Raw genomic sequence first — 26993 nt, 5'->3', positions numbered from 1 at the left:
AAGAGATGTGTTCTTTATCCTTCAACTAGTTGCTAACATATTAGCACAGTACATAAATACCTGTTGAAACGTAAGTTGCACATTCAGCCATTTCATAATACCAAAAAAATATGAAAAACTAATTGGTGCAATCTTCTTGGCATCACCTTTAACAGAGTGGCCTGTTGCAGTTGGTTGGTGGATTATTTTATATATAAAATTTACTCACATATAAATATTTGGCCTATTTTGTTTTTAAATAGGGACTCCAATTATCTGAGCCTTGTCAGTAGTTCACCTCTAGAACAATTGGGAGGTAAAGCTAACTGTAGAACAGGGGAAAAGAAATTTCCTGTAACCTCAAACTGGTGTCTTCCAGATGTTGTTTGACACAGCATAGCCAATTGTAGTTCAAAGCATCTGGAAGGCACAAGATTGGTGAAGGTTGCTCTAAGGAATGGAACTGTCAAGCTGATTTTTCTTTACCTTTTTTTCACCTTCACACAAAAATGTCTGTCTGCTAATGAGTGTGTTATCTCCCTCACCCCATAACCTTTCCAATGCTCTGCAAATTGTCTCTTCAGTAACGAATCTGAGTTTCTTGCAAAGCTTGGGTCATGAAGCATAACACAGGGCTGCTGAGAAGTGAACAAGATGGGAGGGAAAAGCCACCTGTCAGTTACCTGATGTTGCAGCCATGATCTTTTTTGCCTGCACTTAAGCCTCAGAATCAATCCCTACAGGCAATTAAGTTCAAAAAGTATGAAAACTGTATTTTGCTGTTTGCTGAATTGCTTGAGCCATTTTGATGAGGGCATGACTGACCGTCGCCCTGAATAGAAGCACTCCACATCAGGGGCGGAGCAACCTGCCCTGGCACCTGGAGTGGCGCAGCAGCGGGGCTAGCCGCCCACACGGCGAGTATTCCTAGCCACCCACTGCCCACATGGTGAGCGTTGGAGTGGCACCACCAGCCACCCATATAGTGAATGTTCCTAGCCGCCCACTGTCCGCTAGTTGAGCATGGGGGGGGCACCACTAGCCTCCCGCACGGCGACCGTCCCTAGCTGCCTGCTGCCCACATGGTGAGTGTGGGGGGGCATGTGGTGATGTCACCCCTCCTCATGGCTGACACCCGGGGCAGGGTGCACCCCCCATACTTGCCTTCCTTGCCAACGCTCCACATTGCAACATTTTGTTGTAGGACCCACTTGTGGAATGTAATTCGATAATTCAGTTAAGATTCAACGCCCCATCCCCCGCACTGTGCTTTACAGTGGTGGCTGATAAGGGGGTGCATCTCACCAAGACTGACAGGTCCATAACCTCCAATCATATTAAGCAGATTGGCATAGGGCTTCCTTGGATTTGTCTAGCGCCAACCAAACCCCAGCCAATGTAAAGCTTCACAACTCGGCCCATGTTAACGCCTTCTGCAGCTACTGACAATCAACTGTACCAACAGTCTTGGAAGCATTACCTCCAGCCACTCACAGCTCTTTACATTCAATTAAACCCATTGTGCTAGGCATGTCTCTCTGCATGGCGGCTGAGAGTCATGTCACTTCAACAGCAAGAACAATATTCTCCAAGTCAATGTCCTCATTGTAGGAGCTCAAGAAACATCGGCTACAGGAGGATTGTAGTTTTGCTCTCTGTGGCAGGCAGTCGCTCCAGTATTTGCCTTTTTAGTCAAAGAATTCTGAATTAGATTCTCTGTTTTAACAGGGGAAAGTGGCAAAGGGGAGCTGCAAGTTCGCTTTTGTAAAAAGAGAAGCAAATGCCAACATGTACTATATATGGAATTGACATCAGGTATGGGAGATCAGTAAGGGACGCAGAGCCTAGGACTTGCCGATCAGAAGGTTGGCGGTTCGAATCCCCGCAACGGGGTGATCTCCTGTTGCTCGGTCCCTGCTCCTGCCAACCTAGCAGTTCGAAAGCACGTCAAAGTACAAGTAGATAAATAGGTACCACTCTGGCGGGAAGGTAAACGGCGTTTCCGTGTGCTGCTCTGGTTCGCCAGAAGCGGCTTAGTCATGCTGGCCACATGACCCGGAAGCTGTACACTGGCTCTCTTGGCCAATAAAGCGAGATGAGTGCTGCAACCCCAGAGTCGGTCACGACTGGACCTAATGGTCAGGGGTCCCTTTACCTTTATGGGAGATCAGTAGGTCTCATCATTCCTGATCTTGGCTACACTAACTGGGGCTAATGGAAGCCGGAGTCCATACAGCAGCAGGTACCCCACCCCTGGTCTATGAGTATTTGCAAACAAGTACTCTTGCGGCCCACTTGGTATGGGTCGCCCTGATCTGGAAAATCAGTTTCCTCTACGAGCACCTGGATCTGATCCGCGACCACCCGTGACCACACTTGTAGGTGCAGCAAAGAGACTTTGTTCTTAAAACTTTCTTTATTATGATGATCAGGATATACAGAATATAAATGTTGGTGAGCAAAGTTTCTACATAGAGGTTTATGAGTAGGATCTGTTTATGGTATGCTGACCACGGTTAGTGATTTTTGTGTGGAAAACAAGGCATTTGTTTTACTGAATATTATTAAAAATGGTAAAAAAATACAATACATAATATACAGCAGTAGGCAGTATCAGACGGAGCCCAAGAAGCTTGAATAAAAGCAGTTGCCTGTTGTTGATTAAGCTTGTAAGTGTAGCTTAATCATAACCTTATTCATAGGCATATGCAGGGAAACACTATAATTAAACGACTTTGTTGGATCGTAGCAAAAATGAATTTAAAATTCCAATTCAAATCCAGTCCAAAACCACAAAGTCCATTGACCATGAATTTATTGGGGGGGGGATCCATTGTGTTTGACTATCAACACATTCTCCACAAAGTCATGAACACTTTCCATCACAATGAGAGGAAATTGCAGGTGTGTACACAGTATACATGGCCTAGGAAAGCATAGTCAATTTAGGAACCTTTAAAGTGCTGCTCAAATTTGAAAGAGAACATAAATCTGAAAAGGCACAGAGTAAGACCAAAAGCCATAGTTCAAATTTATTATTGCTTTGTCTATCGACCAGCCTTTCCCAACTTAATGTCCTCCAAATGTTCTGAACTGATCAGTCATCAGGCTTGATGGGAACTAGTGCAAAATATCTGAAGGGAATCTGGTTTGGGAGTGCTGCCATAAACTTATTCATCATCAGTGTAATTCATATTCTCAGATGTGGCCCACTGCATGTTGGGCTCCTCTTACACAGAGGAGATAGGGCAAAGACGATAATGGTTTCCTTAAGTCTCAAATCCAGAAAAGGAAGGTGCACTCGTCCTCCAAACACCTTAGATGAATATTGACCAGTTGCTGGGCCTTACATTGCAGAGTAATAATGGAACACATAATTTTTGAGCATATTTTCGATGCGTATAAATTGCTTTCACTTTTCTTTTTTGCTATTGCAGATATGTGTGTTGAAACTACATTTGCTAAGAGCTTATACAGCTGACCTGCAGTGGCTGCTGTTTGTCTGGCTTATGCCTTTGGGTGTTCTTTCCCAGCCCTGTCGAATATCAGTTAACGGCCGATCGATACATGGAAATATGAGGAAAAACTTCATGGCCAACACAATGCAGGGGATAATGAGAGAGAGGATGTAAACGGAAGGAAGGCACCATGGGTAGGTGCCAGCATTCAGGAACCTCTTCCCACCGTAGACCAGTGTATGGGCAGTGCACAACACCAGCGTCAGGTAGCCCAGAGAAGACTAGAAAACAAACAAAACATGATTGCAAAGCTAACTTCCTTATTATGAGATACATGGCAGCAAATTAGAAAGCATTCTATTCTGTTATCAACAGATGACCAAAACTCAATTCTCCTACTGATTCCAGCTGGCAATTTTCTTGGTCAAGATGGGATAAAGAAGCCCATTGTGTCTTTCAATCATAGAGGCAGAACATTTAACTAATCAGGCCTATGAGGCACAGTTCTCTTCTTTGGGTTAGATACATGAAATGAACTATAGGGAGGATTAGCAAAAGTATGTATAATCTATTTTTAGATTATCCACCAGCTTTTTGGTGTATTTCACTTTTAAAACTTTCTAAAAATCATAATTTTAAAACCTGTGATTACTGGTTTTCCCAGATGTGAAAAAGCAAACTCGACAATATGTCGTTCATAAAACCTACAATCAGACTAAAGAGAAACCTTTGCAAACAGATGGCCCTGACACAAACACATAAAAATTCAAGGAGTAGGAACAAAACATCTCTTATCTGCAGAAGCCACAGAGAAGTCCTTGCAGGAGTGATTAATTTCCCAAAAATGAGGGAACCTGGAGAAGTGTCTTTGAAGACTTCCTGAACGGTTGGTTTGGATTGGGTTAGGCCCCTTTCCTCCTCATTTCCAGACAAATATTAAGACTAGGATAGGGAACATGTGGCCCGCTATATATAGGATGGACTCCAACTTCCATCATCTAGGCAGCCTAACCAATATATTAGGAATGGAAATTGTAGTCCAGCAATGTCTGGAGAGCCACAGGTTCTCCATACCTGAATTAAGAGCCACGCTGGATTGGGCTAACGGCCTATATATCCCAGAATCGTCTTTACCACAGTAGCCAACCAGATGCCCCCAGGATAATTGGGCTTTACTTCTGAAGAAATGTCCATAGGAACACACTGAAAGTGAGGAAGAAGGAAAGTTAGCTTGTTGGCTAGCAAGCTCTCTTACCTGTACGAAGCGAAACTCTCTCCAGTTGACACTGTTGCTGACAGAGGGCAAGGATGTTATTCCCAGGAGGACAAACAGAAAGAACCCCAAGATACCCAAAGAAACATACGAGTCACTCATCCAGGCTCTTTCATTGTTCAATGGTTCTGTTTTGTTGTTCAACACCTAAGGTGATAAAAGTTTTAAAAATACTTTTTAATACCCAGTAGGCACAGACAGATTAAAATACAGCTATAAAATGGCTTTAAATTAATATTGTGAAATAGTCAAGGTTCTCTTGACAGGTTTTGTAGGTGCATGGCAAATTGCCAAAAGTTGCACCCGTCAGAAGTCAGGAAATTTCTGTCGTCTTAGAATGGTAAAGACTGGAGATAAAATGGAATTCCCTCTTTTCTAGATTTGCCAACATTTGTTTCTGTCAGCTGTGTAGGGAAGTTTGTTTCTGGCAGGTGACAGAAGTTTTACAAGGTTTCCCTGTGGGATGTGCTTGCTTGCTTGACCTGACAAGCACAGACCTTGTTCAAATGTCCGCCTCTGAAAGGTCCAGAACCTTACATGGTGGACAGTGTCATGAATGAAGAGCAGGCAAGAGGGGGTCAATTCCATGCCACAACATGTTTGGTGACTAGGCAGTGGATCTGAATTGGGCCCAAATCCAACTGCAGGGTATGTGTGTGGGTTGGTGAATGGAGTATATCTGGCTTCATTTTTAAGACCGAAGTGTTAGAACAATCTCTAGGCTTCAGAGCACTAATAAATCGTAAATCAGAAAAGGGCTAGAGGAGCAGAATCTTAGAATTTTTTCACAGCCTTCCCCAACAGCTCTTCATCCTTGGTGTGGTAACAGTATTGTGAGTGGGGGGGGGGGCAATCTGCCTTCCAGAGGCAGCATGGGATAAAGACCCCATGGTTTTTGCTTTTACTGTTAAGATGGCTGGTGGTAATTAGAGGTTCTAAATGGCAACTGGGGTTCAAACAGTTGAGGTCCCCCCCCAGTAAGAACCAATGGCTGCTCTTACTGGAAGCCCGAGAACACCCCTCACTCTCTTTTACATTTGGATGTCTCCATGGGAGAAGCAGGGAGGGCATGATCTGTGCCGGATGGAGAGCAGCAAGCACGACATCCTAAGCCCTTGCGATGTTTCTGATCATAGCTGTCAACGTGTCGCTTTTTTAAAGGGAAATTCCCTTATTCCGAATAGGATTCCTTGCAAGAAAAGGGAAAAGTTGACAGCTATGTTTGATGGCTTCAAAGCCCTGCTTGCATCACATCCCCATACAAAGTTGCAAAGACCTCAGTGCTGGTGGTGGAATGGGAGAAGAAACAGCGCAACATCAACTTACCTGTGCAATGACGTAAGAGCTCCACCTCCATCGTACGTAGCCCCGAATAGGGATCACGAGTGTGTACAAAACATGGAGGAAAGCGTAAGCCAAGGCTACCAAGCCAAGCTGTTTCCTGCAGAGCATCCATTTGTCTAGCCAATCTGGAAAGCGTCTGTACTTTGTACCTCTGTATAACTGGAGGACAGCAGCAAAGATCCCAGGCAAGTAAACCAGAGCGAGGAGGATGAGTGCCACAGCAGGGCAGACACGGTTTGGGATGCTGATGGCAATAAAAAAGGAACGGTCCACTTGTTGCTTAGCGTAAGTATAGACCACATCGCGGACCACGCAGTAGAAGAAGATGAATGCACTGAGGACAAGGGAGAGATAGATGGGGTATTTCCACATCGGGAAAAGTTGCAAAGGGTAATTCTCAATTTCTGTTGCTGCTAAGAGAGACCCTTTATCCAATGGAGTAAGACCAAGGCTTCGAACGATTTCCATCACCTTTTCCTTTGACTTGCTGTCATCTCCGCAGACAAATACCTGGAGCAAAACAGCAGCAACAACAACACAATGAAGGGAGACCTTATTTAGTGTTTGCTTTCGAATACTGCTCTGACTTCAGTAAGAAGCTGTGTTTGAATTGCCAGAGTAGGTCTAATGCCCACAATTAGCTCGTGTTCTTAGAAGGCTATCAACTGACCAGAATTTGGCTAAAACAGAAGAATCAGAAATGGGGGCAGGGAATGGGGAACCTGCGGTCTCCAGGTGGTGGACTATAACTCCTATTAGCCTTTATTATTTGCCATGATGCTTCAGGCTGATGGGAATTTGAGTTCAACAGCAGGTCCACAGGTTCCCCAACCCTGGTCTAGGCCTTGTGATTTTCCTTAAGGGCCCTTTACCTCCCTCCTCCCCACAAAGAAGAAAATTAAAAGCTGGACTTTCCTCCCTTGATGCAAACTTTCTGCTTTCTTATCAGTTCTTTGGGGCCACAATATGAAACTAAGACTGCCAGCCTTAGATGGTTAGATCTCCAGTCTAGAAACAGTTTTATATCATGCCATAAGCAGTTCACCTAGAGAGGCTTTGAACTTGGAAGAAATGCTTTAGGATTTGCAAAATGAAGATCTAGAACTGGGCTTTCACCTTTCAAGTCTCTTTAAATGTGAGCATCTTTTGCCCCAGAGATGTCATTACCTGTCTGCTTGCATCCAGAGCACCTGACTGCAGAGCCCAGGCTGACACGGTGTTAAATGCTTTCACCACCTTGCTGCCTGGCAGGAGCTGGGCAAGATATTCAGCATTGGATTCCGGGTACTGGTTTATTTTGAGGTTGTTGCTCACATCCACCAGCACTTTCCCACGGAGAACTTCCCTTAGGTTTTCCAGAAAGCTGTAATGTGTTCTGTGGACTGCTAAAATGATAACAGCAGATGTTTCTGCAGCTTCTGCGTGAGAAAGCACTGTGGCTCCTTCAGGGATCAGAGAAGAAGTCTGAGCACCTCGGCTTCCAAACACTATAGAATAGCCACACTGCATCATTTTGTGTCCTAGAGATCTTGCAAAATCGCCTGTTCCAAAAATGCACACCGTCTCCTTCTTGTTAGGTACATCTGTAGTCAGTGGAATCATTGTAGAGTTCTTCTCCATAATGGACAGGCACGACGGTCACCTACTAATATACAAGATTGTACATATTAAACCTTATATCTGCACTCGCTAGGGATAAAATAACTCAGTTTAGTTCTCAAATAACTCAAGCTCCGTGATTTACAGATCAGTAAGGAGGGTTGTATAAGGTCACAGGAATATGTCCTGTTTCCTGCTGGAATCTGCAGTAATGTGTGTGTTAGAAATGTGCCTGTTGGTATGAAAACTGTTGAGGTATGCTAATATTTTATATAATGCTCCTTTTAATAGTTGACTTCTTTTGGCACAGCAGCACTTCCTACAAGGTTAACTTACAAGAAACTGAAACTAGACCTTCCAGAGGATGCTGTTAGTGGACAATTTCACTGCACTGTTTGAGCTCACTCTCTGGTGTGCAAGAACAAGCAAGAGACCAGCCATCTTAGAAAAAAGACTTTCTGATGCTCTCAGTATCTTGAGAGATTCAAGTGTGTGTGTGTGTGGGGGGGGGATTTTGCAGTTTCCTTTTGCAAGTATTCTCAGGATCCAGCACAAAACACAGGAGGTGCTTCTGTTATGTGACTTGTTGTTCTGAACTTAACCTCAGCTTAAAACCTCTTTGCAAAACTACGTGTAGTTTTCATGCAGATAACTGTGTGGAACTGTGTGTTTACATGAATTTGTTGTTTTTAATCAGAGCTTCAGGGGGTTTATTTGGTCCCTAGAACCTTCCTTTTATATACCATGTTGGCCTGAATATAAGCCTCACCCACAAATAAGCTGCACCTTTAAAATTCAAGACTTATTTGCAGGTGCAGGCCACCTCCCAGCACTACCGCTCTGAATGGGGGGTGGGGGGTGGGGCAGCCAGTGTCAGTGCTCGGTTCTGAGCGCACTGTGCGCCCGCTTCCTGGCACTACCACCTCCCAACATTACCTCCCCAAGCCGGCACCGGCTGTCCCCTGCCCCCTGGTCAGGGCAGTAGTGCCGGGAGGCGGGTGCTCTCAGTTCTGAATATAAGCTGCACTTTAAGTTTTCACAGTCAGAATTTGGCAGAAAAGTGCGGCTTATATTCAGGCCAATACAGTACGCCTTCATTTCACTAAGTTTCTTTTTTCCGTAAATTGGGAAATGCAAAACCACAAAGCAAATAGTTTTGTCAAAGAAATATATTCCTTTGTGACTTCAAAAGTTATTTGAAGAAATAAAGGTGTGCCATATTTTAGGAACATCGTCTGTCTCAGACCATGGCCACCTCAAAAGTCAGGTAAACATGTGGGGGGGGGGGAATGTTGCACGCTACCCATAATAATTTGACCAAAATTTTCTCTCCCCTTTAACAATTTTTGAATGTTATTTATTTCCTCCTTTATTGATGGGGAATAGTAGGGCAGGGAGGAAATGTGGGGTAATATTTTGGGCACAATGCTAATCAACACTACCCCACCCAGAAAGAAACTTCCAAGTTATTTGGATGCTGTTCAGCTTTAGAAAGATGGGCTATGAAATGATGAATGGATCTTACTTCCTTAGTAATTCCTTGACTTGAGAGCAACACCCCACCCTACCCACACCAAAAAACAAAAACCCCAGGTTCTTTACAACAGCCTGAGAGAATTCAAACAATCTATTCTACTTCCCTAGCTGGGGACATTTTGGTGCAATAAATGCACAGATAAACCCCCCAGGAAACTTTTAGCTTTAGGAATGTTGAGAGCCTATTTGGCCACTAGGTGGCAGCATGGATTTGCTTTGCAACTTTATGTCTTTCTGCTTTTATGTCAGCCTTATGGCTATATACCTGTGCTTGAAAAGGAAATACTAAAGAGATATATTTGTTTTTCTTGTGGGAAATAAATGCTATAGAAATTCTATAAATAAATGAAACAGCATTTAGTACACACTATATATATTTTCCTAACTATGGCTTTACCTTCTCCCCGTTTCTCACCAAAATTGGAATAAAAAGGGGAAGACTAGAGTTGCCAAGGGGGTATGTTTTAGGATTGCCCTCGCTGATTAAACCTACATAAATGTGCACATGCCTGGAAAAAAATAGGTCCGAAGAGACAAAATGCAGGATGGTTTTCAGAGTAGAACCACTGAAATTAATGAATATAGAATCACAGAACTGTGGAGTTGGAAGGGACCCCAGTGGTCATCTACTCTAAACCCTTGTAATGCAGGAATCCTGCCCCCAGCCATCCCTGGTTAACACACTGACCCACTGTACCACCCAAGGGCTAAGTTGGGTCTACTCTGACCAAAACTTTTGCCATACTTAAGAGTAGACGCATTCAACCCCCTTTCTGAGGGGTCTCAAACACTTTGAATGCACCCCACACCAAAAAACCCCCCACATCCTGAATAATTTCTATTTCCCTCTTGTGCTGAAGAGTTATGTAATCAAAACTGACCTTTTTGATAGCTTTGGGAATGCCAAGGGTGTCATTGACTACTAGGAAAAACAGCAATGTATGCGCAGCCTCGTTTTACCTCCAAGAATCAAGCCCAAACAGCAGGGATGAGAAACCTGTGGCCCTGTGAATGTTGTTGGACCACAACATCTGGAGGGCCCACAGTTACTCTATCCTTGTAATGCAGTGGGGAAGTGTAAAGTACAGTGGTACCTCAGGTTAAGTACTTAATTCGTTCCGGAGGTCCGTTCTTAACCTGAATCTGTTCTTAACCTGAAGCACCACTTTAGCTAATGGGGCTTCCTGCTGCTGCTGCGCCGCCGGACCACGATTTCTGTTCTCAACCTGAAGCAAAGTTCTTAACCTGAAGCACTATTTCTGGGTTAGCAGAGTCTGTAACCTAAAGTGTATGTAACCTGAAGCGTCTGTAACCCGAGGTACCACTGTAGTGGGGAACCACAGGCCTGAGGAACAAAGTGTGGCCCTCCAGACCTCCCTGCCTGACCCTTGTGACTATCAGCAGGCCACACCCACCTCATCACTCCTGCTTGGTGCTCTGCTTCATATTTTTGCTGGTGTCCTTGAACCCTCATCATGCCTCTTGGTTGCCCAGATGGAGGATAGAGAGGTAAATATTACTTTAAATGGCCACCTTTGCTGCTGGCTCCACCCACCACTGCCATGTGACACCCCCAGATAGGAATGAGGCCCTCAATCTGAAAAAGGTTGTCCACTTTTACTGAATAGTCATGGGGGACCAGAGTCATAGCAAACACACTTGATATAGCATTGCTAATGTGCAATTTATTTATTTTTTACATTTCCCAGAAACACTTATATTTTGGTCCTATATTTTGGGGTGGGGCTGGGGGGTAGAGAGAGGGGTTGGAATTCCCATGTTTTCCTCTTCTTATTCTTTCTTCATTCATACTCTCTTTTGTTTTTCCAGTATTGCTACATCTAGGAAATGAGTGTCCAACTTAAAATGGGAGTGGGGGTAAAATAAAAACGAGTATGTTGTGAATTATAAGAGCCTTCTGTTATGAGGTGCACATTGAGAAATACAAAATAAACGGGGGGGGGGGGGGATCCAAGGGCCAGGCTCGTAATGTAGCAATTTTATCAGTGTAATTTATTTTTTAAGGAAATGAGCCCCTTTCTCTGGTGCACATACTTTCAGCAAAAAGATTCTGCGCCGTGAGTTTTGACACAGCAGATAAAACGAATTGTTAGAGGTGATAAATCCTCTTGTGGAGAATGTGCCGCTGTTCTGCTCCTCACATCTCTGCCTTTTATCAGGAGAATACTAAAGCTGCCTGGAGGTTCCTGAGACATATGAAGCAGAGGTCTAAAAAGATGTGCTTAATGTTGTCTAAATCATAACAAACTACTGAAAGAGCTGCAAATCTCATCGCCTCAACCTGTTCCCATAAATACATAAGACCAGGCTTAAAAGTTGAGTCGTTTTCTTTGCATTTCCAGGGTTGTTGAATGGTTCAGGGTCTAAAAGTATCAGGCGTTAATCCAGTCCAGTCAACTGCGGAGTGAATTGGAAATGAGCCCATAAAGTCCAGGAAGTTTCAAAGCTAGAGCCAGGCTTACAAAGGACTGAGCAGGGTGTGTGTGTGTGTGTGTGTGTGTGTGTGTGTGTGTGTGTGTGTGTGTGTGTGTGTTTACGCATGGTGTTAAAATATACACTTGACTGCAACAATGCAGGTTTCTGACTTGTAGGGGATACAAAAAATAGGTATCTCGAATAATGGTAGTTTTCAACAGTGTGATTTTTATCCTTTGCGCTGATGTAATTCTCAGTTGCTGGTTTTACAGTGACTCTGGTTTCACAGTGTTTAGATTTCATCTTTTTATTGTACAGTGGTGCCTCGCAAGACGAAAAGAATCCGTTCTGTGAGTCTCTTCGTCTAGCGGTTTTTTCATCTTGCGAAGCAAGCCCATTGACGGATTAGCGGATTAGCGCTATTAGCGGCTTTTAGCGGCTTATCAGCTTATCGGATCAGCTGATAAGCGGCTTAGCAGCTTAGAAAAAGGGGGGGGGACCCCGCAGGAATTCGCAATACATTTTCGTCTTGCGAAGCAAGCCCATAGGAGATTCGTTTTGCGAAGCACCTCCAAAACGGAAAACTCTTTCGTCTAGTGAGTTTTCCGTCTTGCGAGGCATTCGTCTTGCGGGGCACCACTGTATTTTACTTTGGATCTCATGGTTTTATTTTTCACAAAAAACATTTGTTCTTGCACAGTACAGAAATACTGGAAATAAGCTAAAACTGTTAATAATGGCTTGTGGCCAGTTACAGCTTTCAGCAGAGTAGCTGTTGTTTGTTGCAGTAAAACATTTTGTGGCACCTTAGAGGTTAGCAGATTTGTTTTGGCCTAAGCTTTTGTTGACTTCTAGGTTCTATACATGTGACCAATGATCCTCCATGCCTCCCCTCCCCACCCCATGATCAGGGACGGGTGATTATTTTTTGTTTTCAGGTCACGACATTTCAGTATCATTCTGTATTCTTTTTTCCCCTCTGGAAAATGCATCAGCATTTTAGTACTCATTTCCCCCCCAATATACACATCTTTATACAGTGGTGCCCCGCAAGACGAATGCCTCGCAAGACGGAAAACTCGCTAGACGAAAGAGTTTTCCGTTTTGGAGGTGCTTCGCAAAACAAATCTCCTATGGGCTTGCTTCGCAAAACGAAAATGTCTTGCGAGTTCCTGTGGTTTTTTTTCCCTCCCCCCCTTTGTCTAAGCCACTAAGCCACTTATCAGCTGACCCGATAAACTGATAAGCCGCTAATAGCGCTAATCCACTAATCCTTCAATGGGCTTGCTTCACAAGACGAAAAAACCGCTAGACGAAGAGAATCACAGAGCGGATTCTTTTCGTCTTGCGAGGCACCACTGTATTTGATTTTGCCCAATGCACACATTTTGGTATTCAGTGTCCCCTTCAAATATAAGGCATTTTTCCTTCAAATATAAGGTGTGGTTAGTGGTTAAGAGCGGTAGACTCTTAATCTGGTGAACCGGGTTCGCTTCCCCGCTCCTCCACATGCAGCTGCTGGGTGACCAGGCCCTAAGGAAGTTAGATTGGCTTCAACCAGAGCCAGGGCCTTTTCAGCACTGGCCCCAACTTGGTGGAACGCTCTGTCTCATGAGACCAGGGCCCTGCAGGATCTGATTTCTTTCCGCAGGGCCTGTAAGACAGAGTTGTTCCACCTGGCCTTTGGCTTGGAGCCAATTTGATTCCCTCCCCCCATTTTCTTTTTTCTTTTCCTTCTCCTGCAATGAGGCTCCATTTTAATATTTTAATGTTCCATTATTTTAATGTTGTATCTTATTTTTGTTTTTAAGTTGTAATCATTCATCTTGTTTTTATTATTGCTTGTAAGCCGCTCTGAGCCCGGCCTTGGCTGGGGAGGGCGGGGTATAAATAAAAAATTATTATTATTATTATTATTAGTATTAGCTGCTGGGTGACCTTGGGTCAGTCACACTTCTTTGTAGTCTCTCAGCCTCACTCACCTCACAAAGTGTTTGTTGTGGGGGAGGAAGGGAAAGGAGATTGTTAGCCACTTTGAGACTCCTTAAGGGGAGTGAAAGGTGGGATATTAAGTCCAAACTCCTCCTCATCCCCCTCCTCTTCTTCCTAATTTGTTGCTTTTTGTGTACATTTCACCTCTAATAAAAGCATCTTTGTACACTTTATTTTCTGCTGGAGAACTGCACAACAGAATTAGAAATGGAAATTTGAAAAGACAGCTGTGTTTTTGGTTTGTGTATGGCTTCAGGAAATAGGAATTAGGCAGGTTTGCATTAAAATTTGAGCCGAACTGAACTTCTCCACCCACCCCTAGCCTTTAGCTAAGATTCTGCTTGTGATCGTCTGGTAATTGTTGACTACATCTCTCACTGCAAGCCCATAGCATTCAGCATAATCATGGGCTTCCTGGTAACTGTGCTTCTAACAGCAGAGGCGTTAGTTACATGACGACCTTGGCCGTAGCAGGATGTCATAACCATTATGCCAAGCAGCTAAAACAACACCTCTGGCTCTGGTTTGACACCGGGAAGCTCCTTGATGTTGCAATTGGGTCTTGCTGCCAGCTCCTGCTGGTAAAGTGCCAGCAAAAACACAGTGTGTGACCTCTTAGCACTTACTAATGTAAGGTACTACAAAAGAGCTTCTAACATAAAGATAAACTCATACAGGAGATTAAAGGAAAGGACAATAGCAAAACATGCTTATGCAAATTTGTATCCTCTGTTGCAGTTAGAATGGATGTTTGTAGGTAAAGGTAAAGAACCCTTGGATGGTTAAGTCCAGTCAAAGGCGCTTTTCTGGCCGAGGAAGCCGGAGTTTGTCCGCAGACAGCTTTTCCGGGTCATGTGGCCAGCATGACTAAACCGCTACTGGAACATGGAGGACTTTGATGAGTGCCAGAGTGCATGGAGACACTGTTTACCTTCCTACCGCAGCAGTTCCTTTTTATCTACCTACACTGGTGTGCTTTCGAATGGCTAGGTTGGCAGAAGCTGGGACAGAGCAATGGGAGCTCACCTTCTGATCGGCAAGCCCAAGAGGCTTAGTGTTTTAGACCACGTCGCCTTGGGTGTGTGTAAGAAAAACATGTCAGTAGCTACACAGAGATAATAAGATGCCTGACAGACATAATGACATCAGGTAAAGCTCTTCCCATAATTGCATTTCCGTACTAGAAGAGACCTGAGCTGCTGAATATCTGCCTGCTACACAGCTGTTAAAGGCACAAGCACTCTATTCTCCTCCAGCACCAACCCTAAACTATGCAAAGACCCCAGGTGCTAACCAGAATGCTGCTGGCAGTAGGGAAGGAGATTTTCACTCCCAAGTTGTGTTTTCATATGCAGTGCTTTTCTCTTCCTAACAAAAATGTACTGCACTCATGGGCTTATAAGGCAGAACTGACAGCCCATCATATTGATGGGTGCCTTTGCCTCTGTTGATTTTATAACAAGGTTACTCTCGAACACAAAATGAGCAGGTAGTGATGCATGTCTCTTCACACCAAGTTATTGTTAGTACTTCTAAAGGTCAGTTGCAGGCCAATTCTTTAACATGTTGCAGTGTACTACAAATCAAGCTACAGCAGGGATGGAGAACCAGTGTCCATGCAGATGTTGCTGAAGAACTACAGTTCTCAGCACCTATGGAGAACTGCAGGTTCTTCACCCCCCAAATACAGGGTTGGCTAGGACATCAAAACTTTATTTAAGTGTCTCTATGATTTATCTTCGTATTTGTGTGTGTGTGGCACACAACAAACCCTATTTTCTGCCTCTCCATTTCTCACTGGGGCAGCAGGTGTTTGCTCACATAAAGCAAGCCCTGTTACCCTCCCATGCTTTTGTCATGTCTGGAAGTGTATGTCGGCCTTTTCCACAGCAAGTGCACATGCAGCTCCTCAGGGCTTTGAGTGCCGCATAATGTAGCCCCTTGTGCTTTCAGATCAAAAGACATTCTTCCGCCACAATCTGAAAACACACAGACGGGAAAGAAATAATGACAGCTGACTCAAGAACTTGGATCTGTAACTGGAGCCTGGATGGATAACAAACAAAGAGCCGTCCTTTCAAAGGGAACAGTCTGCACCTGAATAACAAGAATTGCTAGAAGAAGCAGGGCAAGTGAGGAATAGTTGATCACTGAGTGAATCACTGGAGGGAAACCACAGGAAAGTGGATTAGCTGGGTGGAGCTGGAGCAGGCTGGGTCCTGCACATATGGATCAGAGATGGAGAGCTTGGGCCCTCCAGAGTTGTTTGACTCCCAATTCCCATCAACCCCCCAACAGCATTTGTGGGGGCCACCAGTTCCCCACCCCAATATAGATGTTTGGAAATGGAGTTATGTCGTTAAAATAAGTGATGAGTGGAGTGGCCTTGATCCCATGTCACTTTATAAACGATGGTTAAACTTAAGTATGGTTTAAAGGTGTAAAGGTAAAGGGACCCCTGACCATTAGGTCCAGTCATGACCGACTCTGGGGTTGCGGCGCTCATCTCGCTTTATTGGCTGAGGGAGCCGGCGTACAGCTTCCGGGTCATGTGGCCAGCATGACTAAGCAGTTTCTGGCAAACCAGAGCAGCGCATGGAAATGCCGTTTACCTTCCCGCCGGAGTGGTACCTATTTATCTACTTGCACTTTGACATGCTTTTGAATTGCTAGGTTAGCAGGAGCAGGGTCCGAGCAGCGGGAGCTCACCCCATCGCGGGGATTCGAACCGCCGACCTTCTGATCGGCAAGCCCTAGGCTCTGTGATTTAACCCACAGTGCCACCCGTGTCCCAAAGGTGAACATGTAGCATGGTGTTAAAACTGCAGGCACTTTGATTCTCCTCTGTTCCTGCTGCTGGCCACCAACTAAGCTATTGATGGGCTTAGCATTATACCTGAACCTGAGCTTGAGCTTTGTTTCCCCCAAACAAACCTTGTGGTTACAGTTTGTGGTTTTTTTGGACAGAAACAATGATTTAATTTGAAGAAGCGTGTTGAGGCTCCTTCATTGCAGGAGGTTGAACTAGATTAGTGTTTCCCAACTTTGGGCCTCCAGATGTTTTCGGACTACAATTCCCATCATCCCTGACCACTGGTCTTGCTAGCTAGGTAGCTAGGGATGATGGGAGTTGTTGTCCAAAAACAGCTGAAGACCCAACGTTGGGGAACACTGAACTAGATGATCCTAAGGATCCCTTCCAAGTCTGCAGTTCTTTGATTCTATGAGAAGGAAGAGCAAAGCAAAGCCCAATGAACCTGTAAACCACAGCTAAGCTCAACTATGGTTTACAGTGATGTGTGAGTCAGGCTGCTTTAGAAGGCCATTGTCCTGAAAAGCATCATGCAAATATTAGGATTTATAATAAATAATAGTAAATATGGACTTCAGCCTTTCATTTTTCAGTGTATTTACAGATGGAGAGCTAGTTCAGAGGTGATCAGATGTTGTTGGACTCCAACCTCCAGCAGAACTGGTAAGGGATGATGGGAGTTGGAGTCTAAAAGCATATGGAGGGAAAGTTTCCTAGCTCAGGGACGTTTAGTAGGTGGTCTTGCCATGTAGGGATGATGAAAGCTGCTGCATTTGCTGAAATTCTATCTTGAACATAGCAGTTACAGGTATGGCTAAGCCCACAATATTTTGCACCTGTTGACTCTGCTCCTCTGGTAAAGTCTCAGTCCTCTTTAGGCAACAAGATGTTTGGGTGCTCAAAAGGGACCATGATGCTAAAAACAGTAACCTCTTGCAAGTATCCATACTTTCCTTTTTAATTATGGGCTTGGCTGGAAAGCAATTAAAAGGCATCCGGTTCACCTCCTACACGGAGGCAACAAACAGCATGCTGAAACCATTCTTCTTAATTTGTTTTAACCAATTCTCTTCTTTAAAAAGCGCACAAAACACCTCTGGGGAAGATGCCACTACATCCATCAAACACATAAAAAGAGCCCTGCTGAATCAGGCCAAAGGCCCATTAATCCAGCATCATGTCCTTACAGTGTCCAAGCACAGGCCGCAGGAAGCCTGGAGGTATGACCAGAGTGCACCCACCCACTTTTGACTTCCAGCAACCAGCGTGAAGAGGCGCACTGCCTCTGACACTGGAGGGAGACCATGGCCATTGCGGTTAGTAGGAATAGATTAGCAGCTCTGTGCACCCTAATTTTGTCTAATCTTATGCTGGTGGCTATCACTACATATTGTGGGAGCAGATTCCTACTTTAACTATGTCCTGGTGTGAAGGACTTCTTTCTTTTGTCCATCCTTGATCCACCAACATTCATTGGATGTTCTAGCTTAGTAGTATGAAAAGGACTTTTTCCGTTCTGTGCGTAATTTTACTTTTTTTTACTTTTTCCGTTTTACTTTTTCCATTCTGTGCGTAATTTTACGCATCCCTTATCATGTCTCTTCTTATTGGTCTTTTCTCTAAGCCTTTTACCATATTTTTTGCTCTATAAGACTCACTTTTTCCCTCCTAAAAAGGAAGGGGAAATGTGTGTGCGTCTTATGGAGCAAATGCAGGCTGTGCAACTATCCCTGAAGCCAGAACAGCAAGAGGGATTGCTGCACAGCAATCCCTCTCGCTGTTCTGGCTTCAGCGAAAGCAACGCAAAGCCTCTTCAACAACATTTGATTCAGAATATTCCCCCCCCCCCTGTTTTCCTCCTCTAAAAACTAGGTGCGTCTTATAGAGCGAAAAATACGGCAGTTCTGTGTGTTGTAACCTTATCTCAAAGGAGAGTAGCTCCACCCCCTAAATCATTTTTCTTTCCTTTTCCTGAAACATTTCCAGCTCTGTAGAGTTAACTTTTGGGGGCAAGTCAATCAGAACCATATACGTTATTTCAAGGGCAGTCACACTGCAGATTTGTACAGTGGCGTGTTATCGGCAGATTTGTTTTCAATCCCTAGCATAGGGTTGCCATATTTCAAAAAGTGATTTATTTATTTTTGCAGAATCTAAAAACAACAATAAAAACCTCATTTTTGGCCAAAGTTGTTGAGCTGTTGTTGTTGGTTTTTTGTTTAACTATTTTTAAGGAAATTCACCAAAATCTACACTTCCAACATGGGTTGCCATACATTCGAATTTCCCCGGACATTTCAGTGATTTCCACCTGGACAGTTTCTGACGGCCAAATCCCAGCTATGTCCAGGAAATTCCAGACGTATGGCAACCCTACCCTAGAACGACATTTGCCTTTTTCACATCTGCTATGCACTGGGTTGAAATTTTCACTGAGCTGTCCATTACAACCACAAGGTCTTGTTTCTGGTCAACCACCACCAATTCAGATCCTATCAGTGTATATGTGTCAGGCATGGAGTATCTTCTCTTCCCCCGGTAGCCTCAGATGCGAGAAGAACAAAGTTTGTATTTTATGGCTTTTTATTCAGTCATCTGGTTGCAAGACAAAAGATCCATGTCTCTGAGCACAGGAGAGGTTGGCTATTCTGAGCCCATCTCTTCTGTCTCCCACAACATCCTGGGAACCTATGGGAAGTCCCAGGAGTCATACTCCTTTTCACCCTTTGTTCTTGAATGTGTAGGGACCTATGTGCCCTTGGTGAAAGAGGGTCTTCCAGGCTCTTCAGGGAGGTCTCTTCTGGCTGCTCTCTAACTCCCCCCTCTTCCTCTACTATCTTGAAGCTAGGCATTTCTTCACGCAGCTGTGAAGCAGCCCTGTGTCCTCCTCCTCCTGAAACTGTAGGGAAGGGGGGGGGCTTCCCCCCTCCTCTTCTGAGAGGAGCTGATCAGGCCGAGGGCTCATTTCCCATTCCTCCTGTTCAGTCCAGTCCAGTGAACTTTTTGTATGGGGCGGGGAGGTTGCTCCGGTGTGCATTCCTGTACTCTTCACATCTAACTGCATTTGCCATTTCACTGCACATTCACCCCGTTTGTAGAGGTTCATCTGGAGTTCCCTGAAGTCCCTTTTTGTTTTAGCCATCCTGAACAATTGGTTACCAGCAGCAATTGAGTACTAGCAGTTGGGTACCAGCTGCCTGACTGCTTGCCCCTACCTCTAAATCTTATATGAACAAGTTAAAACAAGTTCAGGTCAGAAGTGCCAACTTGAATAAAATATTGGCTGGGGGGGGGGCAGGTAAGCCCCGCCTTCACAATCGATCACATGATGCGGCACACACACACACACACACACACACACACACACACACACACCATTTGAATGGCAATGCCCATCAAGTTTGGGGGGGCCTGCCCCCTCAAATATTTTATTGGGAGGGTGTCAAAGGGACCTGGGCCCCTAGGAGTTGGCTCCTATGACTCATGTCATTGACAGTTTTGTCAGTGCTCTTCCTTACAAACAACAAAACAAATCCTATTATCTATGCTGCTGCAGTTTAAATGAGTAACCCTGTGTTTCCTTTCTGAGTGGTATAATATGCACTGTGCATATATGTGGGCATAAAAAGCAGGGCATGGGTGTGGATATAGGTCATTAATACATAGGACACAACACTCCTAGCAAGCCTCATCTACTAACTAAACCTCCCTGTCCAGCTTTGCTAATGTTTTGATCAAGGAACCAGTATGTTGAAAATCCACCTGTGCACCACAGAGTATATTTGCAAGAACCTCGCTGGTCTGGTGCTCTTTCGATTCATTAGTTACTTTCTTTAGTGCATCAGGTGATGTGGACTATGGCTTGAGATTGCATGCAAATATTTTAGTATGCAGTTGGAACACTTCCTTTGCTATTACTGTTTCAAATGACTCTAAATCACCCCTACCAACAATTCTAGGAGCTTGGAAAGGTCATATCTCGCCTTTCTCCTTCTTAAAAATAATGTCATGGTTGCTACTTCAATGTATCATTTAATTTTCTTTTTTACAACTCTCTGAAAAGTGAGTGACTTTTTAAAAAAATAATAATAAAAGTGCAGATTTACAGGGATGAGATGAAATACTGTCAATAGTGGTTGTCTGGATTAATGATGTGCTGCAACTGCAAAGAAAGGATTAAAACTTGAGCTATTGATATTACTAAGATGCTTGCAGATTCAGTTACAGGATCATTTATATTTACATTTTTTAAAGAACAGCTGTTTCACATATAACTTAGTAAATGAGCTTTTGCATTTTCTTCCCTTCCCATCCCACCCCCCCTTTAAGTGGACTGATGTGATCAGGGAAGTCGGTCATGAGACAGTGGTATTTGGATACTGCTGATGCGCTGACTAGATGGACTGCCCTCCACAATCCTTATTCATGGGCTGGACATAATAAAATCATAGAATTGTAGACTTGGAAGGGATCCTGAGGATCATCTAGTCCAACCCCCCTGCAGTGCAGGAATATGTAGCTGTCCCATATGGGGACTGAACCTGCAACTCTGGAGTTATCAGCGCTGTGCTATAACCAACCAAGCTATGAATAAAGTAGGTTAGATCTAGACCCGTGGTTCCCAACGTAGGGCACACGCCCTACAGGGAAGCAATTTGATTTTTAAGGGGGACAATTCGAGAATGAGTTATTAACAGTTAATGGACTTTTATGCTTCCTCCACGTGAATTGGACTTCACTTTTTGAATAATAAGAACTATATGTCACGGGGGGCGGTCATCAGGATATTAGAGATGCTTAGGTGGGGCATGGCCAAAGAAAGGTTGGGAACCACTGATCTAGACCAAGCTAACTGAACTATTGAAATCAGTGGGGCAACTTAGCCAATCTTTAGCCTCAGCCCCGTTAATTTTAATGGGAACTTGGTGCACTCAGCTCGGATCCAGCACAATCATGGCACACTAGCCATAATGCTTAATAAGAAATGTAATACCACATAGAGACGGCAATTTAGCAAATAACATTTAAAGCCTACCTTCTAAGGGTACAAATAAAGATAATAGAAAACAGATTATTTTCTCTTGCATCCCACATATGTAATGGTAATGGTAAATAAGATTTTATTGTACTAGCAAAGGCCATGACAAAACCATGCAAACACTATCAAAAGAAAATATATACATGTGTAAAAACAAGGACATCGGAACCACATAATCACAAGTGAGACTGAAAACAGGGCAGCTCCATGAGTGCCATATGTAATGGTTTTAGGTAATCATGAAGTGGGAGATGCTTTTTACGGTGTTTAATGTTTTACTGTTGTACACTGCTCTGCTATTTTATGGTATGTCAGTATATACCTTAAATAATTTTATAAATAAAGAAATCAGATCTTGCATTAAGCACATCAAAAATACACACAGAGTACATTTCAAACCTGGTACCCAATACCCAATGCTGGAAGAGGTGACTCCATCACGGTGGATTTGTTGTTGTTCTTGTTGGATGGCAAAGCAGACTAAATTTTCCAGTGCCTTGGGGGCAGATGCACATGGTACAATCCCAAAACTGGAGAAGCCATTTCTGGAGGTGTGATGGGGATCAGAGATGTGTGATGGGAAAGGGAAGGCTAACACCTTTCCCGCTGCTCTGCCACCTTGCCAATCCTGGGAGTGCCTTTTCCTCTTTCAAAAGGGGGGGGAAACAAAGCCATCTTTCGAAACCTGCATTTCTCTGAACTTTGAAATGTAGTTCTTTGGATAAGTAATGTATATAGTAAAGGTGCATATGCTAGTATAAAGTGTGCACAGCAATGCATGTATTGGTGAAAATAACATACAAATGTGCTGTATTAGGGTAAATTGGTTTTCCAAAATGTGCATATTGGGCTAAATCGAACATTAAAAATGTGTCTGAGAAAATAGCACAATCGTGCTGCTGAATTTTCATGAGAACCTTAAAATCAATCAATCAATCACAACCTATGTGGAAATGTGTAGAAGTGAAGTTAAGATTGGAAAAATGAGGAACAGAGAGAAACCAAAACTGACATATTAAAAAAGGTCTGCATTCCACTTCATGGGATGACATGGACTCTTAAGTCCCTGAAAGCTTTTCCCATTTGTTCATTTTTAAAGAGTTGCCACAGGATCCTTTGTTGCCCATGTATGTCTAGTCTGGCCTTGAATGACACTTTTGGACCAGCTAATCACATTTTGCAGTGTCACCAAAGAGACGCAAGCCCTTTTCTTTTGCGTTTCCAACAGCAGGAGGAAAGTAGAAACAAGTTTGGATTAGCCACCGCATAGCATCTGTGCCCAGCAGAGACTAACTTGAAAAGGGTGCCTGTTTCTAAAATATCACATTCAATAAAGAAGGTGCGAACTGAGACATTCTGCAAACACTTTGGTGGGTCTCCCAAGGTGGATAGTGAGATTTGTCAAGTTCTCAATTTAAATTGCCACTTACCTTCCACACTCTGCTGCCTGTGGTATTTCCAGCCCTCCTTGTCACTTACTGAGCGCAGCTGCAGCTGCAGGCAGCATCTGGCTGGAGGAACTACGGATGCTTCCCTTCGCTTGGAAGAGAATGAGGAAGTACTTTGTTACTCCTGGACATTTATCAGCTGGAGAGGAGAGGCAGAGAAGGGAGGGGGAAGAGAGGGAGGCTGGAGATTTTGCAAGTCTGGGCCTGGAGGGTGGAGAAGGGAACAGAATTTCCCGGCTAGCGCCTTGGGGGAAATTCCCTGCCTTGGTATCTTTTCATTGGATGAGGTTCAGCCACGGCTGCTTACTCTGCCTGTTGGCAAATGCTGAACTTCTGGCTCCTTGCCAGCTCCTTGTTCAAGCTGCCTTCTCTTCTGAGTTTATACAGTTGGAAGTAACTCAGCTGCTTCAAAGGCAGAAGGAAGCTGTAGCTACCGCAGGAGCCATGTCTATCTCGTATGCAGATCATAAGTGATAATTTTATTCTTCAGTTTATTCCCTTGCTAGTGGCATTTTTGCATGACACGTCACACCACAAAATTTGCTGGGAAGTTTGCAATATAAATAACCACAAGCCTCAGCTCGCTGCCTTTAAGGACATAGGAGCCTGGCCAATGATCTCCCTAGCCTAGTATTCTTGCAATGGCCAACCGGGTGACTTTCTAAAGCCCGAAAGCAATGGTGTTTCCTGCTTGGCAGGGGGTTGGACTCGATGGCCCTTGTGGTCTCTTCCAACTCTATGATTCTATGACCTGAGTCCAGCAGCACTCCCCCCATTTGTGGTTCCCAGCAATAGGCCTTCAGGGGCATACTGCCTCCAATAGAGGAGGCAGAACATAGCCATTGTGGCTTGTAGCCAATGTACCATGGCTAGTAGCCCTTATGTAGTGGGCTTTATCATGCCACCTAGTGGGTTGAAGGACTGGGAGCTGTGATGTTCCCTAGTTGGTTGTAGGATGGCCCATCCAGGTTGTCAATCAATGGTCTGCTAAGGCTTCGCTTCAAGTTTGTGGGGGACTGTAGCAAGCTACAACACACTCAGGTTGCTGGCAGGGCCCACAGGAGCGACTCACACCATGGTTGGCCAAGAGCTTAGCAACTCCTTCCCAATTGTCCAGCAAACAGGCTGGGGAGAGGAATCGGCCAGCAGGCAGTGGTTAGATCCTTGCCTGGTGCCACACCAAACTCTGGAATCAATATACTTGAGACCATGTTTAACCTCCATTTCTTGGTGTCCCATCCCTCCTGGGTATTTTGCCTACATGCGCTTGATGCACAGTGTAAACAGAAAAGGATACATAGCTACTAAACTAAACTAAGCTAAATTCAAAATACTTCCTGGGAGTGGGTGGTAGGTGAAGTGGGGGGGGTCACCTATTTATTATCTAGCTAATCCCATTATAAAGTAGACCCTTCCTCCAAGGAGCTCATGGTGGGGTGTGTAGTTCTTTGCCATGTTATTATCTCTTTGCCATGTTATTTTCACAATGACCCTTCAAGTTACCTAGAAAAAGATTGAGTGTGTGTGACTGTTCCAGCTCCCTTCAATAAGCTTTGTAGATGAACCTGAGTCTTCCCTAAGTGAGTGCACTTTTGTACTAGGTATTCATGTGGTGAGGATGAATGTACACACACACACACACACACACACACACACACACACACACACAAATGGTCTGTAGTGTTATATAGTTATTATGGGGCATAAAAATAAATTACGCTTAAAATAGGTCACTTATTGCAGTAGAATCTTTGATGTAGCCAAGAGCAATCTTGAAATATTGCTGAGAATCTTGACCCCAAGCCACTCACCCCTTTGCAAATCTGAAAATAGCCTCCCTGTTAGAACAGCCACAGGTATGGGTGAAGAGCAATTCAATTTTCTAGATGTTCTGAGCACATCTGCTGCATTCTGACGCTGTTTCCCCCTCCCCTTCTAGACAGAGAAGGTGTCCTATCCACCACTGCCAGATAATTGCTCATTTAGCCCTGTTGAGGCATTCCCTCCATCCTTTAGCCCTGTTGAAGAAGTTCCCTCTATCCTAGCATTGCCCCCTGGTAATTCTCATCCCAACAACTCCATACTTGACCTTCATGCATTGAATGGGAAGGCCTGATGGGGAAATCTTTGTGTATTCCGCTGAATGCCCTTGCAGTCCTCTACGGAAATGAAAGCCATGGTCCTGAAGCGTTCCTGAGCCATGCTAGGGATCATTAGCAAAGAGACAGCAAATAAATCTGCCAATACCACAATGCTGTTATACAAATCTATGGTGAGACCTCACTTGGAATACTGTGTATTCTTCTGGTTGTCTCAGCTCAGGAAGGGAACTGTAGAGCTTGAAAAGGGAAGCCAAAATGATTGGGATGGGTATGTTAAGCAACTTCCATATGATGAAGGGTTACAACATTTGGGGCTTTTTAGTTAGGTGAGAAAGAGGGAACTTGACAGAGATGTGTAAAATTATGCATGATGTGGAGAAAGTGGATGGAAAATAGTATTCTCTCTCAAACAACACTGGAACCATGGGAATGTAATGTCTCAGCTACAACCTGGAGGCCTTGCCATTAACCAAGGCCTGGAACAGGCTCAGTCTGAGAGGAATGAGCCAGAGATGAGGGCGAGGAGGGATATTCCATGCTGAGGGTGAGTTTGGCCTCTGATGTTTAAGGCCAAACTAGTCCCAAACCTGAGGGAAAGATGGTGCCTCAATGCCAGGCAGAAACCCACCTCTTCTGGAAAAGTGCCCAACCACAAGACAGGACTCCCTGCGAATAAAATCTTCCTATTGAGGCGATCTCTGGATGACGATAGCTGAAAGGAATCTGCTGAGGTCAGGATGTGGCTCCATTGGCTCTGGATTAGTGCTTGTGGGGATGCAGGTGGCACTGTGGTCTAAACCACTGAGGCTTTTGGGCTTGCCGATCAGAAGGTCGCCGGTTTGAATCCCTGTGACTGGGTGAGCTCCTGTTGCTCTGTCCCAGCTTCTGCCAATCTAGCAGTTCAAACGCATGCCAGTGCAAGTAGATAAACTGATGCCACTGCGTCAGGAAGGTAAACTGCATTTCTGTGCACTCTGGCACTCATCACGGTGTCCCTTTGCACTAGAAGTGGGTTAGTCATGCTGGCCACATGACCCAGAAAGCTGTCTGTGAACAAACGCTGGCTCCCTTGGCCTAAAAAGCGAGATGAGTGCCGCAACCCATAGTTGTCTTTGATTGGACTTAATCGTCCAGCGGTCCTTTACCTTTTACCTTAGATTAGTGCTAGACTGGAAGAGCAGCTGGGACAATGTTTTCCTGCTAGCACTGTACTTTATCTGCTATCTGATCTCTTGCCTATTTAGAACCTGTCCACAGACTGCCCTGGATCTGTATCTTGCCTGTGCTTTGCCCATGGGTGAACTGGAACATGGCCTTGAACTGCTCTGAGCTGCCCTCTTTCCTAGCCCCTTCTTTTGGACCCTGACCTTGGACCAGCCCTGGATAAAACTTTTGATGTTGTTGCTGGCCTATCAGTGTAGCTGTTAAGAAGTTCCTTTACTTAGGAGCCTAGTGAGAACAGGACAGAGGCAACCAATGAAACTGAATGTTGGAAGATTAATGACAGAGAAAAGCAAACATTTCATAGCTAAACTAATTGGATGGCATTAAAAAGAGCATTAGACAAATTCACAGAGGATAGGGCTATCAGTGACTACTAGCCACAATGGCTATGTTCACAGTGAAATCAGAGTGCTGGACTAGATAAGCCTTTGGCCGAATCCAGTACGGTTTTTCTTACATGGAACAGGGCTACTCAACATGACACCCTCCAAATGTTGTTGGAGTCCAATTCTCATCAGCCCCACCCCCAGCTAGTATGGTGAATGGTCAGGGATGATGGGAGTTGGTGTCTAACAACATCTGAAGGACACCACAATGGCCAACGCTGATGTGGAGGATTCCAAGAGTGTTCAGCTCAATGCTGATTCACTCTCCAGACTTTCCCACTCAATGAATGGAGACCAGAGGCTGCAACCAGTGGCAGCAATGAAGACATTCAAAAGATCTCAGGTTCTACTCTTGGCAACTCCAGG

At 44.4% G+C, this 26993-nt stretch overlaps 1 protein-coding gene across 3 annotated transcripts in view; it reads right to left on the bottom strand.

The window, feature by feature from the left end:
- Positions 1-2376: 2376 nt before the first annotated feature.
- The window catches only part of STEAP4 (STEAP4 metalloreductase), a 235230-nt gene continuing 210613 nt past the window's right edge, over positions 2377-26993 (bottom strand). Inside the window, exons 1-5 of one of the 3 annotated variants that reach the window (XM_081163274.1) lie at positions 22898-23075; positions 7222-7696; positions 6037-6564; positions 4693-4857; positions 2377-3718 (exon numbers count right to left, since the gene is read on the bottom strand). In XM_081163274.1, the coding sequence (XP_081019400.1) occupies positions 3449-3718; positions 4693-4857; positions 6037-6564; positions 7222-7674 (1416 nt within the window). In that variant the 5' untranslated portion in view covers positions 7675-7696; positions 22898-23075 and the 3' untranslated portion in view covers positions 2377-3448. Of the gene's footprint in view, positions 3719-4692; positions 4858-6036; positions 6565-7221; positions 7700-22897; positions 23076-26993 lie in introns of those variants that run through there. The other 2 variants (XM_081163273.1, XM_081163275.1) reach the window with 2 other exon arrangements.

Source organism: Podarcis bocagei (genome assembly GCF_964188305.1).
Source record: "Podarcis bocagei genome assembly, chromosome: 12".
Classification (NCBI taxonomy): Eukaryota; Metazoa; Chordata; class Lepidosauria; order Squamata; family Lacertidae; genus Podarcis; species Podarcis bocagei.
Note: the sequence above shows the minus strand (reverse complement) of the source record. Positions and strands in the feature narration are given on the sequence as shown.